Here is a 17,441-nt window from a genome sequence, read left to right on the forward strand (position 1 = left end):
TAACTGGAATCTGATTATTCACAAAGTCCTTGGAAAAGATACTGAGTTACCACATATCTAATGGGGTCTTACTGTGTAGAAGAACAAACACTGAATTGATGATTAAACTAAGCAGGTGTTTGCAAAATATCCTAGAATTAGTTTGACAGAGAAAGTGAGGTAGTGTGCTAGTAAATTGTTAACAGAAAGAGCAACAACCAGCAGCAGATTTTAAGTTTAGCTTTACCAAAAGAGTCTTCTCCCTGATGAGAGCAGTGGAACAACCATTCTCAAGTTCCTTTGCATTCATAAGCTTAGAGGAAAGCCACTGTGTCTTTGAAATAATATAATCTTTGCTATAAAAAAGAATTATAACTTTAGCTCAATATAAAGCTGAACAGGTATCAGGTGTTGCACATCATGTGCTATCAAGCATATTGTCCTTTGTGTCAGACTGGATGCTTGGCAGATTTATTTTGTGGTGCAGTAAAGTAAGAGCCTCTCTGTTTAATATCAAGAAAGGGTTAAGTACATAACTTTTTTTTTTTTTTTAATAGTAGTTTTATTCAAGTATTACAACCAAATCAGTTTGGATTAACTAAGAAAACAGAAATTTTGTTTGGAGATTTTCTTTGAAAAGTCCCATATGGTAAAATATTGCTGTGATGTCCTGTGAGCATATTTCTGCCGGCCCCTATAGAAAAGGGGATGGGTTTTAGATTCATCTTTGCAAATAAAATCTTGCCATCCAGTTTTTAACCTTTGAACAATTCAGTGAAAAATAATGCACCTTGGTTGATCTCAGACAACTGTTAGTGCTAATATGATGTGGTTTGCTGAGGCTCTGGGTCTTTGTTCTGAACTTTCCGTGTCTCTTTCTCATTAATTTTAATTCATTACTATCTTGGTAAGATGTGGTTTCTGCAGTCCTAATGAAAATTGTCATTCCCATTACGTCAGCCAGTGCTTTTAGGTTTTTTCCCAATATCTAGTTTTAATGACATTCAGTCAGACTTTATTCAACAGGGCTATTTTTAATGTGCTAGTAACTTCTTTGCATTAAAAGAGGCCTGGATGGTACTTTTTCTTTCTTTTGTTTAACCCACCCGTAAAATTTGAGTGTAACTCTTATTTTATGCTACTTATTTTACCAGCTTGTAACTACAAAAATCACTTCTTTATGTTGAGGACAAGTTAGATGCTATGCTATGCCTCTAATCTGTGCATGAGAGAACGTTTTGGATTCAGAACTGTAAGGTGCTATTTGACTTGATAGGTGATGGCTAGCCTTTACCTGAATGCTGGTATAAATAAATAAAAAAATGGTGGAAAATGCTGCAAAGTAATTTCATAAAACCAGTATAATTGCTGCGACGTTTTCTACAGAATACAGGTTCTAGACACTTACAGGTGAACAGGAGATTAAAGCCAATGACCTCACTTGGGAATGGTGGTTGGTACTGGTTTTTGAGACTGGAGAGCCATGTTTTAAGGGTGTACAAAACCTTTGGTTAAAGCAAACTTAGTGTGGAAGAATTAATGTAAAGGTGAACTGTAGCTTGCTTAGAAAATGTTTCCAGCCCACCTTACCTTGTATAGGGCCTTGAGAACAAAACAAATAGAATTGTTAGAAGTCTGTCCCATGCTGTAACGTTTTCATTTGGTTGCATGTCCCTTGGAGTTGCTTTTTTTTGTTGTTGTTTTGGTAGGACCAAAGCAACAAGTCTCCAGATGCAAGTAACTTCGGATATACAGTGGATGGTGATGGCATGGTGTTTACTGATTGCACCATGGCTGCCACAAGCTTTCTGCTGAGATGACTCCTCTGTGTAATAAGTATTACTAGTCAATGCTACAAGAGATAGTACAGCTTAGCAGGCTTGGCAAAGAACCAGTTACTGCCCTAGCACTGACTAAGGGTAAGATTTTTTTCAAACTGTGGCAGGCATGCTGAAAGTTTGTCAGTAATGAATGAAATGTTCAGAAACATCCTTGTAAAATTGGTGCACGCTGCTATCAATGTGGTAAGGGTTCTGAACTTTTTTTTACCTTAGTAACTTTTTCTTTTAATCTGAACATTAGTTCCACTGAATTGGTCTTTATTAGTCATTATCAGCTGGCTATGTTTTAGTGAACACCTTGTGGGTTTTGAGGAGGGATTTGAAGGAGGACAGAGTAGTGGTCTTGAAACTAATTTGGGGAGTGTGTCAGGCACCCAGAACAAGATGACAGAGTACCAAGACTGGGAACACAGACGAGATTTTGATTAAGGTCAAACTGAGGTCGGATTGGGTAATGTTATGAAGTGATGTGTCAAAATGCCGAAGTATAGGGAAGAAGTGGAGAAGACTATTGGGCTTAAGAACCATCCTGTCACCCTGCAGTATCCTCACAGTGGCCATCTGCAGTATCATGCCTGATATGAAAATGCTTGGTTGGCTCTAGTTTGGAATTTTCAAATGCTGGGAGGCAAACAGACATTCTAGCTTCTGTGATTAAGAAACTGCAGAAGACCCATTATAAAAATCTACTGTCAGCTGCACCTTTATCACCCTGGGAAATCTTATTGTATGCAGGAGTATGCTATCACTCGTTTACTGCTGCTACTTACTTGACTATGCCTATTCCTGTGCTTTCTTCTCAGTTTAGCTGCTTCAGTCTCCACTGTTGAAGGTCTTGCACCTAAAGGTCACAGCAGCCTGATATTGCCTTCACCTTATTCTGTGTGCAAGTGTGATTACCAGAGCCCCTCAGCAGATGGTGGGACAGAAGTGCCACATCACAATATAACCAGCTTAGCACGTATCCAAGATGGGTGCTTTAACCAGTCTCTTGTCACTCTCTGTAGCTAAGCTGGCTGGCAACTCCCTTAGGAAGCCATGGTTTTAAATTTTACAAAAACAGATCAAAAAGCTGTTTTTTCTTTTAAAGTTAAAAGCGAAATGGGGGCAGGCCCTGAAAGCAGGGATCTGTGTGGTTTTCACAGCTGTGTGGTTATTGTATGGGTCTATAAAGATGAGATTATGATGTGGTATTAAAAGTGCAGGAGGCAGGTAACCTTTTTAAGGGTCAGATTTGAATTGGCACCTTTCTTCTAGATGTCTGGCATTATTATGATATTATTATTATTGCTGTTTTGAATAAAAGGTAAATCTAGTCTTGTGTCTTATACCATCATACACTCCTTGTTCTGTGGCAGTTTCAGGGCAGTGGACATCTTCAAACTAAAAGCACGTGTGCTGGCTTTAGAGGGAGGGGGGCGGGGGGGGCATCTTTGTGTTGTGTGTCTGGTAGGATTTGGTATAGTTTTGTATTGCCCTGTGGGTCTTAGAAATAAGCTGTAAACTCATGCTTTCTTGAAGCTGTAAATGTAAAAAACTTAGGAGTTGTGGGTATGAAATAAATGTCCTTCTGATCCAATACTACTGAGAAATGGTGAGAACTGATTCTATAATACAAGTAAGTGAATGTTAGGAAATATCAGAATTTCCTGAATTTGATGTTAAAAAACACATTGGATAATCATGGATAATTTGACATTAAAAGACATATTGGATAATCATGAACCTAAGCTACTGAATTTGAGGTGAAGCAAGATCAGTAAGTGTAATTCTGGCTTATGGAGGTGAGCCAGCATGGGGCTAAAGGCCAATAAAGCTTCCGTTCATTTTTTTTAAAGTTTTGTTTTTGCTTTCAGAGATAATATTTAGGCAGTAAAGTTGAGAGAAATTTCACTAGGAGTAGCAACACATTTTTTGTAACTCTTAGCTATTAATACCAGGCTGTACACATGTTAAAATAGACTGGAATCGAAAGGTTAAGTGTTATCCTGCAGATTTGATAAACTCAGCTGTTGTTGTCACAGGTCTTTAAATGACTCTATTGACAGTTACTCTTTTTTTCCTCTTCCAGTGCCTGCCATTGCGTGCTAAGCTTTCTCTTGGCTCTGCCTGGCAGGAAAAAGGGGAAACTAGAAAACCCCATTAGTTGTCCATTTGCAGAATATCCAGGCTTTACTCTCAATACACAAAGAAATACAACGGTAGGAAGTTGTTTCACATCCGAGCCAAGATAAGGTCCTGGAGGTTTATTATTTTTGTTGCCTGATAGCATCAGGACTGGGGAGCAGGGGGCAGAGAAGGAACAGCAGATCAACGTCCCTTGGGGACAACAGAAGGGAAGACAGACAGATAGCCAAGTGCCGACAGCTTCAGTCAGTACTCCCAGAGGAAGTGTTGGTTTCACCAGATGAAATTAATACACAGAAGTCTTTACAGAGGCATTCAGATGTGACATTGTTTAGGGGGCCTGGCTATATAGCAGATGTATAAAGCAGTGTTTTATGTTTACATATAATTAGGTCTGTATTGACAAGCCAGGTTTTCCTTTTGTTTAATAATTTCCTACATTAACATCAAAGAGCTTGTTTTTATAATGAAAACACATTTCCCTTTTTGTTTTGCTTTGCAATAGCACTGTATTAAGATCAAACACAAAATCGTGACTCACTCATATGTAGATGTAGATATATCCATATTCATTGATAGCCTCTAAAAACAGATGCAATGTTATAACATTTCCTTCATTTGGATATATTCAGGTAATCTTTTCTATGTGATCCTGTGTGTCCCTACAAATTTTGGGAGTACCTGATAATTTCACTATGCTTATTAACCTTCAAATACATTTGAAAAAATGGATAGGATTTAAGATTCCAATTTCTGGGTCAGGAATTGCTTTGTTAGATACTCTATAGAAAGCTCAGTGTAATGTTATCAAGACTTCGATGGTCTAAGTGGTAATTCTATGCAAAAAACACTACAAAAATATTTTTTAAAAAATGAGATAATTTAAAATCGTTGAAAGAGGTGGCTGTAATAAAATCTAGGCTTGGTAGAATTTGCCTCATTTGTTTTTAAATCCATTTAAAATAGTGTTTCTAAATTCTACAGAAATAGCTCAAATACAGAGCTTGAGCTAAATAACTCAGCATTAAGGACTTGAGAACAAAGTTGGTAAACTTTTCATTCAAGCTGAGGGAACTACAAAAGCTTTAAGATAAGTGTATCAGATAACAAGAAAAGAGGTCTTCAGGAGTATTTAATGTTGAACAGCATTATTAATAATTTTTATCCACAAGTGTGCACAACAGGCTGTTAGTATTGAGTGCCATTCGGTTAATGTTTACTGGAAATCCTCAGTGTAGAAGTTATTATATGTATATTCATGCTACATTAGGAAACTGAATTTAGAATGTGCAATAAATACTAAACCATGTGGGTTTTGCACTTTTTGCAGTGGATGTTGTTCTGCACATTTTTAAAGGATAAGTTTCTCTGAAATAGTCTGAGCAAAGGCAATGGTAATAGAGCTCCTTTCACAAAGAAATTCATATCCATACTTTCCACCCTTACAGCTTTTTCAGTATGAGATAAGTTTTTTCATGTTTCTACTTGGACTATCAAATAGCACAAAGTTCTTTGAAACCTACAGTGGAGGATGCCAGCTTTTTAGATTAACACTGCTGAAGTTTTCCAATAGTTATTACTTTAACTTCTTTTTTTTCCTTAAGGCCGAGCCCCTGACACCGAAACTCTCAATTTGGAGAAAGTTGGAGTGAAAACTAATTCTGAAACTGGAAAGATCATTGTTGATGCCAGTGAAGCTACTTCTGTTCCTCACATTTATGCAGTTGGAGACATAACAGAGGTACTGAGTCTACATAAACTATTTTACAATAACAGGAAGCCGACTTGGTTCCTGACTAATAACTAGTCCCCAGATATCGTCATGCTCTAGCATATATCTTAGTGTGTTTTGTTCTTTTTCATTTTGCAGAGCTGTAGTGTTTATGCCAGCCACCTGGGTCAGTAATTTCCTTCACATGGATCTTGTGAAGTATCTCAGCATTAGGGCTTATTACTGATGTTTATCAGGGAATGCATCATTGGTCAGAGGCTAATAATAATGTCTTTATCACTTAAATTATCTTTCTAATAATGTTTTTATCACTTCAGACATATGACTTCATAGTGCCTGTGAATGCTGAGTGAAAGCAGTTCTTACCTTTTGGAGTTGAATATGCTTACTGGGAATGACCATGACAGGTTCTGTAATTCCATTTTTAGTATTTTGGGGCTTAATTGAGACTAGTCACAAGACATCATTTCTGCTCCCTGACACAAAATGCTTCTGACAAAAGTATCTTCCTCTAGAATAAGAAAAAGTAATTGCTGCAAATACTAAATGCATTTGACTTCTGTTCATGATTTGTGAATGATTATGCCAAGTAAACATGAGGTGTGTGGTTTTTGTGGGGTTGTTTTGGTTTTTTTTGTTTTTTTTTAAAGGAGGGGACATTATAACTTCAGCAAAATAATTTACTTATTATAGATGCAAGAACAGAATTCTGTGGCCTTAATCTAGTGCTATTGATAATCTACAGTTGTCTATGACAAGAATGTCTTGTCCTGATCAAAGTGCACTCAAATACTTTCAATCCCGCAATTTTCAGTTTACATACTAACTCAGAATATCTGCTGTAAGTTGGGCATCTTCAAATATGTTGTCTTCATAAAAAATAATGTTTGTCTGGATTCTGAACTGTACAGTTACAGGAGGATGTTTTCATCAGCTGCCTGCTGTTCCTGAAAAATTTGGGCAATATGTAGAATATAGAGGCTGGGCATTGCAAGATACCGAATTCTCTCACCTGTTGTTGAACTTAATGGAATTGAGCACATGCCTTCTTATCAAGATTGTTTTTGATACACTGAAGGCATCTGTTTTAAAAGTCTGATAAATCTAAATACTGTAGCAATATCCAAACACCATAGATAGTATAATTTGAGAGACCTTTAAAAGATTTCTCATTCTGCTATGTTTAAAATCTTTTAAAGATCTCTCAAATTTATAAACCCTACAGGTGCTCTGAGTTTTTGAAGAGATGTAACAGGTTACATAACGTCTTGGGAATAGTTCTGCAAATTTCTGACTGGACTCTGGAACTGCCAGAGACACTTAAGTCTCATAAATCTGCTGACCATTCCTGACCTCTTCCCCTCTATGTAGATATGTGTTTCTTCCTGTCTGTCTCCATCTTCATGGAGATGACTTGCCATTTCCTTTTAAACTGTGTTAAAACTCTTTTCTGCTCAGCTATTTCTCCTTTTTTTCCTTACTCTCCACAGCTTCTCTGTCTTGTCCAGTCACTCAGAGCTTTGGGATTATGTACAGTTCCTCTCCTTTCTTCTCACTTCACATACAGGTTCCCTCTGTACTTGTCACTTCTTGCTCTGGGATTTTTCCTGAAGTCCTCTTTCTGCTCAGAATGACCTCCTACACCTGCTTGTCCCTGATATATGCCTTGGTTGGGCCTCCTGCTTTCCAAACTTTTCTTTTTAATTTCATCCAAGAAGCAGTTGTTAAAGGCAATGCTGGCAGGGCCTCAGATTCTGTTGCTCATTTTGCTGCCAATCTGCAGTGTTATTTTGGGCAAGTCATTTCCTTTGGGTGCTTTTTGTCTTCTGCCCTTTGAGGATTTAGTTAAGTAAGAAATATAAAGTTGGAGGCAGGATGCTCTCTTTCCTACTCTGGATCTAAAAAATCAGATCTGCATTTATTTGTCATTTTAATTTTGTTGTTAAAAGTTGGATTTCCTTTTCCGGCTTTTGTCCTTATTAGTGCAGGTTTTTGAACTTGAGTTGTTCAATAGGCACTTCTAAATGTTAGTGTTAAAAACAGCGACACAGTTTTATACTGTGTCCAGTGTACAGTTGGGGAAAAACTGAAGAGTTAAATGAGTGCTCTGAAGAAATATTCTCTTAAGCTTTTATCTGCATATGGGCTCAATATAGGGAATTAAAGAAATCACAGTATAGTACTCATGCATTTATAAAGTTTAAAGATAGAAGGAATTATTGCCATTATCTTATCTGACTCCAGTACAATGTGAGCCATGTAGTTCCACTTGCTAAGCAATAAAGTTTATTTTATTTGAATACTTAAATTCATTTTGTCTCTTTTTAAAGCAGAATTAATTTAAATAATAAATTTCATTGGCATGGGAACCAGCAGTGAAAGAAAGTTCTGTGTTGGTGCACATCTCAAAGAATACACACAGAAGAATCAAGTGCATCCTGCTAAGAACCACAAAGCTGTAGAGCTTGGTGCGTGATACTTTCTGGGTGAGACCTACCAAAAGAGCACAGGAAGGGGAATCTTGTTTCCTGTGAATAAGCATCAATGATCCCTAATATTGCTTATAAGAATAAGATTTTTTTTCTCCAGGGTTCATGCTCAGGATTTCTCTTTGCTCTCCTCTGCCTGTCAGAGTTTCTTCGCTACCATAAAGTGCTATTGCTCGTACCTTTGCAAGTAGTTCTCAAGTCCTCCTCCTCCCTCCTTTACCTCACACTGGATAGACACTAAATTGCTACTAAATAGCAAGAACTACTTTTTAAATTTTAATTCAGTGCCCTGGCTGGAAGGGGAGTGAGAGAGGGGAAAGGTGAGTTTCCTGATATGCTCAGAATGACTGTTTTCATTTGGGAGTCATACCCAGCCAGCACAAATGGGAAAGTATGTATGCATGGGTGTCTTGTTGCACCCTTGTATGGCAAATGGAATCCTAATGTTATCCAAGCTGTTCATTTGAAGAAAAGGGGAAAAAAACCCTTCCAGAAGTTAGTCAGTTTGTCTACCCTCAAAAAAAGTTTTTCAAGCTTTGGCAAAATATTATTTTCAACTGACAGGTGAAATTGCATTTAGGCATTTTCATCTTCTGTAATCAGGATGAGGAAGATCAAGCTGGAATTTTAGTTTGAATTTTTTTTTCAGTGCTGATATAAACCCTCTGTGTTAAAATTCTTCCTCCAGTAGTATTCTTGTTGAAAAGCATGGCACACACTATAAAGAAGTTCTCTCAGATGGAGGTTTATCATATGGTCATGCCGCTATACATCTGTCATATTTCAAGGGGTGTTATAACAAAGATGTGTAGAGAAGGTGGAATGTACAGTATGCTGCTTTGAATAGAAATAAGACCAAAAAGAGTTGTGTTGGAACAAATACACATTACTTCAAAGCTTTTTAAACTCTCTTAGGAGCCATCTCGTTTAAATGTATAATACATTGGAGGATTCTTATGAACAATTCGTATCCATAATAATCAGCAGAGTAGTTCTACACATGACTGCAAAGTGAATGTTCATTTCAAATATTTACCAAGGAAGGTCTTTAAGTCATTGTTTATGAGAAATTGGGCTTTATCTGCATGGATGTTTTAGTAATTAGTTGGGTTTTATGGAATGCATGGCACTGCTTTCACAATTTTATCTCTCGTTCCAATCTTCTATTCATTTCTGGAATGCCAAAACAACATCTGTATTTCCTGCTACAGAAATGATTGGCAGCCATGTTTCAGGCAAATGTGTATAAGAAAAAACAAATGGCAATTTTCATCTGGTAAATGACATTTACGGACTTGAAAGTCAAAATGCTGGATTTGAAAAACCATGACTTGATGGATCCTGGGGGGGGAAAAAGGGATAGACTTGCAGTTTTGTGATTTGTCATGGGTGTGGGGAAAAATAGGTTAGTCTTCATTAACAATTAGAATTATGTAGTTAGACATAATGTTTCAGTTTGTTTTTTTGCAATGGAAGTTTTAACTTAAGTGGTTATTAGTACAGATAAAAGCATAAATGCATATTAATATGCAGATAATTGATATGGTCTGTGTACTAAAGTAAATGGTAGCTAATACCATGTACAGAATCTACCTAGCAACATACAGAAAAGAAACTGGGAAAGAGGAATGGATTCCAGTAAATGCTAAAAAACTTTAGGATAATGAAAAAAAAGTTTGAAAAACTTGAATGTGTGTGGTGGGGAATCCTTATTTTATTTTCTGCTGAAGACTGTTTTTGAGGGCTTATTGGATGACTACCTCCAAGTGGGGCTTTGCAGGAGTGTGACAATGTTGTATCTAGATAGGACGTGTATGAATCAAAACTTCACAATTTTTATAAAGCATTCCATGTTGTCCCACAAATGTGTTTTTCAGTTATGGCTTTCATATGTGTCCACATCATTCCTTCTAGATTTGTGACCTCTTTCCTCATCTCAGACAAGCATCTTGATATGTCTTGGATGAACTCTTAAATAATGTTTTTTACTAGATTTATGAAGGTTGTTAGATCTTATTAACTTACATGGACTGTTCTTCCTCAGACTTCAAAAAATTCCTTTGAAAATGCCTTACTTCAATTTGCAAAAACTTCCAGCTTCCTTAAAACTAGCACTGGAGGTCTGATGCTCCAGTGGTATTGTGCCAGCACTCAAAATCAGGGTTCTGGCACACTGCATAGTCCTGTTTGGATATCAAAAGTAGCCAGGACTCATGGCTTGACCTGGAGCCTGTCCTGGTCATATCCTGCTATGATTCCATTTCTCACTTGCAGAAGTTAGCATTTGCCAATAGCAATCCTTTTCAAGCCCCTCTCTAATATCAGAGCCTGAGACTAGGACCAACTCAACCGATAGGTTGCAGTGCTAGCAAAATAGTGTTCCACTTCTCCGATCCAGGACCAACATAAGAAGTCGGTAATAGTGCCTACAAATAGCTAAGTTTTGTGCCTGTGTTCTGTAAAAATGTGACAGACAACTTTTTTTAAAAGGTCTGATGTTATAAAAACACTGTTGCTTTATACTAGGCTTTTCCTGCTTTAAAAAGACCATCTGAAAAATTTCTTGATGACTTACTGTGGAAAGAAAGGGGGAAGTGAATGGTTAGCATGTGAATATCCCCTGCTTTTCAAGAGGTGACATGATAAGATACAAGGTTTTGACACATTCATGGCATTTGTTCCCTCCCATTAAGACAGATACTGAACTCGGAGACTTAAAAGCATGTTTGAACAGAAATTATTACTGCCTTCTCTATTTGGAGCCCCGGCTACTTGGCTGGAATTCCAAAGATTTGGCCTTCCTCTGACCATTGTCCCAGGAGAAATTCTTGGATGCTACTTCTCTCTTAGTTAAAACAAAGCTTTGTGCTCTCTTCTTAGGGCCGTCCTGAATTAACACCCACAGCGATAGCTGCAGGAAAACTGCTGGCTCAGCGTCTTTTTGGCCAGTCTTTAGAATTGATGGACTATGACAATGTGAGTTGTTATTTCTTTTTTCAATAATAAAAACCAAATCTTACGCTTTTTTTTTTCTTAAGAATTTTTAAAGGAATTGCATTTTGTCATCTGGAATTCAGCTTTGACAGTAGCCAAAGTAGGTGTGTGTGACAGAGCTACGCTTCTCAGTCATGCAGAAGTCTCCTCTGTATCTGCCATGCAGCTGCTTTATATGGTTCAACAGTAACACTTTCTGATTCCTCGCAAGCAGGTACCTACTACAGTTTTCACTCCCTTGGAATATGGTTGTGTTGGACTGTCGGAAGAAGCAGCTGTGCAATGTTATGGATCAGATAATATTGAGGTATGGAAACATTTTTAATTTTATAGTTGGTGTCAGAGTTGCACTATGAAAAGACAGAAGTTTCACTGTTGTATCAGGCAAAAATTTTGGTCACCAAAATACCATGTTTGCAGTTAAGGAGTTGGTGTCTTCAGAAGAGCTCAGGACTTTAAAAGTATTGCAGCAGGTCACAATGGAAACTGTTACCTAGTGGGCTTAAAATTCTTGATAGGGTGTGACAGCTTTAAACTAGCTGCCACTTTAGTAAGTTATATTGTGCAGCATCGTTAAATAACAGTTATGTTCCTTTTAACTGTCAGAATTGCTGGTCAGGTTCTTCAGTTTAAATTTTTGGGATGTCCCCAGAAATATTCATACAAGCTGCTAAGTGTCTTTGTGGCTAAAATGTCTTGATATAATATGCCTGAGCATTGCATATTGAGGAAGAAATCTGTTATGGCATATATTCACACCCAGCCCTGTGATATGAGGAATGAGATTAAGGTACTCATGATAAAGAAATTCACAATCACTATATAATAAGACAAAAGTCAAACAAGTCACCTTTGAAAAGATGTGTTACCTTTATTCACTCATCAAAAAGACTGTCAGCATATGACTCGGTAAGCTATGGAAATACAAAATGCAATACTTTACTCCATGTCTAGTCAGTTACTCGTTTTGTCTCTTATGATTCTGAAATATAGTTTATACTTCAAAAATCCATCCCAGAACACTTACCTGGGTTTCTGGATGCTAGTGCCATCTAGAATGATATAAATTACTGTAAAACAATTGCTCTGATCTGTTTAAGGCAGGCAATTGATGTGTGAGTGTCATAAGATGCTGATGTTATGTATGTATTGGAGAGCAAGTTCAGCTGATGGATTTAGCTTGGAGCCCCAGGAAAAATCATTAATGAAAAGATAAGCATCTACTATTCAGAATGCAAAAATTACAGTTTGGGTTGTCTTGTGGCATACATTATTATAGATATGGAAAGCTTCTTGGATTTCACTATTTTCAGTAACAAAGGCATTAAACTTCTGGGAGAAGCTTAAAGGAACAAAACTAACATTTTTAATTTGGGGCACTTGTTTGAGTAACATGATTATTTGTCATGTTTTTTTCAGTTTTGTTTTTAACGGTTCTCTAAGAAAGGCTTGTGTTAAACTCTTACTGTGCTTTCCATATTTTTCTTTAAAATAATGAACAGGTTATAAATAAATCAATTTTTTCTACAACATTATAAATATGTAGTAATAGTAGTCATTATAATACTAAATAGCAGTTTTTGACATAATAGTACTCTCTAACACAAAATGTTATTGTTTTCCCTACCAGGTATACCATGCATATTATAAACCTTTAGAGTTTACAGTGGCTGAAAGAGATGCAGCTCAATGCTATATGAAAGTGAGTGTTGTGAGCTTTTAACTTGCTTTTAACTTAAAACAAGAGATATGGTACAGCCAGCTTTAAGGAGGACTGTTTGGCAAAAAAAACTCTCGAGATGGATGAGGTATTTTCTTGGTGGCAGCCTGTTTCTCTAGTGTAACTTCAAATGTTTAATATTCATTACATGTCCCATTGCATCTTGAAATTGCTTTACAGATATTAGCATTTTTCAGAGCTGACGTTCTGCTGATTGGTACCATCTTTGAACTGCTCTTAAGGTCCTAAGAAATATTCCAAATTCTATAGAGATTAATCTCTGCTTCCTCCAGCAAAGTTCTTAACTAGTTGTATGTAATATTTGAGTTGCCATCTCTTGGGTAAAGTATGCTACCTTCAAAAAAATTAAGCATAAGGCTTACAAAACTAGACTAACTGTTCTGTTTTAGTCATGAAAACAAAAACCGCCTGGTTTAGACCAAAGTGTTGGACTTGAAATGTGTCTTGTCCTAGAGCAATCCAGTTGCTTCAGTGTTGAACAGGTTTTTGATGCACTTGCCCATAGTAGAGAATCTTAGATAAGATGAAGTGTAGTGTTGGTAGAATATATCATAGTTCTCCTTTTCTTTCTCTTCTCCTCAATATCAGGGAACATCCTTTTTTGAATAAATGTAATAACTTCTGTAGGTCCATCACAAATTATTATGTTGTTATTGTTGTGTTATATAAGGAATATCCATTGTCAATAGTTGCAACCAGTTTTTCTAACTATATTTTGTCACATGTGATTTGTGTAAGTGCCTTAGTAGCTTGCCTTAACTGTCCCAAGTATCAGTGCAACTAAGGTGATGCTACTTCTTTTTAGCTATTCCCTTTAAATTATGTCAATGAAAGTAAATATTTGAGGGTGAAGTAGTAATAGCATAATAGTTGTTGGATGATTTGAATATAGTCCTTACTAAACTCCCAAAACACATGAACAAACATTAAACTTGTGAGTTTCAAACTCTATTGCGAGAGGGTTTTTTCTTTAAAACTCCTCAATATTTAAAGTACCACATTAGGATTGCTGCTGTTCCTGGGATTCCTAATGAAAGAATCCAAGCCTTTACTGTGTAGCAGAACCTATTAGATTAGTGATGATTTAATGCTTGATGGGAGGACACAGGGAGAGACTGACTTTCTTTTCATAGTTATAAAGATGGTGTCCTTAAAGGAACTAAAAAGTTTTCATTAAGTTCTCTAATAAAAGTTAAGTGTGCAGTGACTCAGGCCTTCCCAGATACTTATTAACTCACCTTCATCTTTGGCTGCTTCCAAGGCTTGACTCCTTTTTAGGTTATGTGGCTGATGTGGTAAGTGTATCTCACCAAACATGCTGCCGTGTTTACTGACTGAATCACAAAGGCATAGAATATCCTATAATTGGTAGGGGTCATCTTTGGAAATACAGCTGATTAGGTGCTGAGAATAACTGCACAGGCTTGGAGAATTGCTAAGGCGGCCATTCGGTGTCAAAATAACACTAGTCTGGTTACTAGACTACAGAAGGTATTTTGAGGATTTCATACAAATGACAAACAACGAAGTATTCAATTTACCGCAAATTGTCATTGTCAGTGGCTCCCTGAAGTCTGAAAGAAATACGCTAATAAAGCTTTGATTCAGGAAAGTGCTTAAGGACAAGCATAAGACCTATTGAAGTCAGTAAGACTTAAGCAAGTGCATAAGTTCCTGGCACACTGGGAATAAACAGCTGAACTAGGATCTCAGGGCACTTCAGTTTCATTTAATTCAACTTCATGCCTTATCTTTAAATGTTCTAAGAAAAGATCTCTATGTAATGTATTGTTTTCAGATGGTGTGCTTACGAGAGAGAGAGCAACGAATACTTGGCCTTCATTTCATTGGACCAAATGCAGGCGAAGTTACTCAAGGATTTGCTCTTGGAATCAAGTAAGTACAAAAGAATGTCTCTAGCTTCTAAAGCCTGCTTTTTAAGTTATTGTAAGATTATAAAAGATAGCTGCCTAGTTTTGGCAACACTATAAAGAATCCATGCTTTTTGTTACTTTTATGTAGTATTGCACATATTTTCACTAAAAATACTGCAGTTCTTCATTAAGATGTACTGGGTTTAGTTACTGTAATACTGGATATAGTTAAAGAACAACTGAGGAAAATATATTGTCGGCTTGATATAGTTAAAGCAAAAAAAAAAAATTGTGCGTTAACTTACTAATGTTAGTTTCCTCAGAGTGTAGCTTCTTTTGCATTCTATGCACAGGATAGGAAATCACCATATAGATTTGCAAGTCACTTCTTTAAAAGGGTGTTATTTGTGCTTTTCATAAAAACCTTTCTTTATACCTGCCGAGCATTTCCTTTCCTAATCTCATCTTTAAATGTGCACAGCCATTGCTCCTCAAAAGCTCAGCAAGGACTTGCATGAATTTTTATGTTTCTGGGGTATAAGCTAACAATAATATGATAAGGGAAGAAAGAAACCTCTGTAGGATGATGGGAGAGGGGAGGTACTTTTGTCTAGAGCTATCTGGTAATCGCAATAACAAACTTACCCAAGTAGGTGAACCTTTGTGATCTGATCTTGTTTAAGATTTTGCTCAAGTATTAATATAGGAGTCCTCCCTTTGAAGGAGTAAGAAATTACTCTGGGTCCGCTCTGGTTAAATGGAGAATTCCTGCTATGCCTCTTATATGCTGCAGTTATTTGTTTTTTTCATTTCCCTTCTTATTGCTGATTCACATCTTCAGAAATGTTGATTCTTATATTTACATTACTAAATTATCGTTTGTAGCTCCTCTTTGAAGAAAGTAGGCTGGGACACAAGAAATCACCCCCAGTTGTGGTGTTGGTTAATTTTCCTAAATATCATCACCATTTCATTGCAGTTTTAGTCTTACAGTTGAGAGTGACTAGCATAAATGAAAAGCAGAAAGGATTAAGAAGGCAGGACCACAAGTATCATGTGAGGAATATCTGGGAAATCACTGATTGCAGTGTACCCTCAGTACACATTTTCAACATGTGTTTGTAGTCCATTAATTGCCAGTGGTATAGATTCTAGAACTACATTTTTTAGGATGTCATTGTTTTGAAGTTTTATCCAAAATAACCAGTGAAAAGGAAGCACATGAAACTGGAGTGCTTTTCTGCCTTGCCTGAGGGAAATTAAAACTTTAGCCACAGTAAGAGGTTTTCAGCAGGTCAGATTCTTGTATTGGTTTCTATTGTATTTCACAAATCCAGAGCTTTCAATGTGGAACACCCGCTGTAAGAGCTGCTGTTCTCCTTTGTCAAATATTAGGTCTTACTTAGTCTCTCCAAAGGATGATTTTCTGTCCTCCCTCCCCACTTAGCACTCCATCTGTGCTCAGCAATGAGTTTTTGCTTGTCGGTGCTTTTTTGGATGTAGGTGGGGACACCAGAAGACATCTATGGCTCTCTTCGCTGTATTTTGTAGAGGGAGAGAACATTATTCCATAGAGAGCTTGAAACAATTCTTAAATTTAGGGCCATTTCAGCTATTTTTACAGCATGACCTGCCAGGAATAGCAGCTCAAATCAAAGTCATCAAGTCTAAGAATGTTATTGGACAAGTAAAGGAATTAAGCAAGTGGGATTTTAGCTCAAGGGTTTTTTGGTGTTTGTTTTGGTTTGGTTTGGTTTTTCAAATGAGAGACTTTTTTCTCCTGCTTATAACTTGATAATTTCAGTGTAAGCCCCAGACTTTCTCTAAGATCATGGAAGAACATTCTCGTACGACTTCCTTCAGCAGATTCTTGCCAGCAGTCCTAATTAAGATTTTTTTCCTCTGTGTGTATGTGTGTGTTTTTTCCATCTGGAGTCAGAGTTAGTGAAACACGCATGTATGTACAAGAAAAGCTGAAGGTTGCAGTTTTGTCATATGTTTTTGCCATAGGCTCAGTTGTGACTTGGGGTAAATTGCTTAATTCTCTCTGTCTCAACTCTTATGACAATTCTTCCGTACCTAACAGTGTTGTGAAGCTGGGCATTTAAATGTTGTTGTGTAAGTGCCTGAGAAATAATAGACAGCATTGTTTGAAGAATAAATGCAACTCCTCTACCTGATAAAATGGACAAGAGCAAAATTACTTTGATGTTTTAGGACATTCTAGCTGCTTCAGGTGAATAGTGTTTGACTTTGTGGGTCTTTTTTTTTTTTTTTTTTTTTTAGATGTGGTGCTACGTATCCTCAACTAATGAAGACAATTGGCATTCACCCTACCTGCGCTGAAGAAATTACCAAGTTGCACATTACAAAGCGTTCTGGCTTGGATGCAACAGTCACAGGCTGCTGAGGTTAAGTACCATCCCTGGAAAGAAGGAAAAAAAGCACAAAATATATTTGTAAAGAAAGGGGGCACTTAGAGTTGAAACAGCTTTAATGGTTCGAGTTCCAGGAGTCTTTCTCATTCTCCTTGTAGACAGCTTTTTCTCACAGCCAGACAAAGAAATTGTCCTCGCACCATCACAATTCTAAAACCACTGCAGTCCCGCTGTAACAAATCTCTCTCTTTCAAAGTGCCTGTAACTCTTCTCTTGCTGGGAGCTA

At 37.0% G+C, this 17,441-nt stretch overlaps 1 protein-coding gene across 1 annotated transcript in view; it reads left to right on the plus strand.

Moving 5' to 3' along the window:
- The window catches only part of TXNRD2 (thioredoxin reductase 2), a gene marked incomplete at its 5' end in the record, with an annotated part of 32,784 nt that extends 15,597 nt beyond the window's left edge, over positions 1 to 17,187 (plus strand). Inside the window, 6 exons of the mRNA XM_009580132.1 lie at positions 5,552 to 5,688; positions 11,049 to 11,144; positions 11,377 to 11,469; positions 12,793 to 12,864; positions 14,702 to 14,799; positions 17,064 to 17,187. Of these exons, the coding sequence (XP_009578427.1) occupies positions 5,552 to 5,688; positions 11,049 to 11,144; positions 11,377 to 11,469; positions 12,793 to 12,864; positions 14,702 to 14,799; positions 17,064 to 17,187 (620 nt within the window). The remainder of the gene's footprint in view (positions 1 to 5,551; positions 5,689 to 11,048; positions 11,145 to 11,376; positions 11,470 to 12,792; positions 12,865 to 14,701; positions 14,800 to 17,063) is intronic.
- Positions 17,188 to 17,441: the final 254 nt, after the last annotated feature.

This window comes from Fulmarus glacialis, unplaced genomic scaffold (genome assembly GCF_000690835.1).
Source record: "Fulmarus glacialis isolate BGI_N327 unplaced genomic scaffold, ASM69083v1 scaffold9876, whole genome shotgun sequence".
Lineage (NCBI taxonomy): Eukaryota > Metazoa > Chordata > Aves > Procellariiformes > Procellariidae > Fulmarus > Fulmarus glacialis.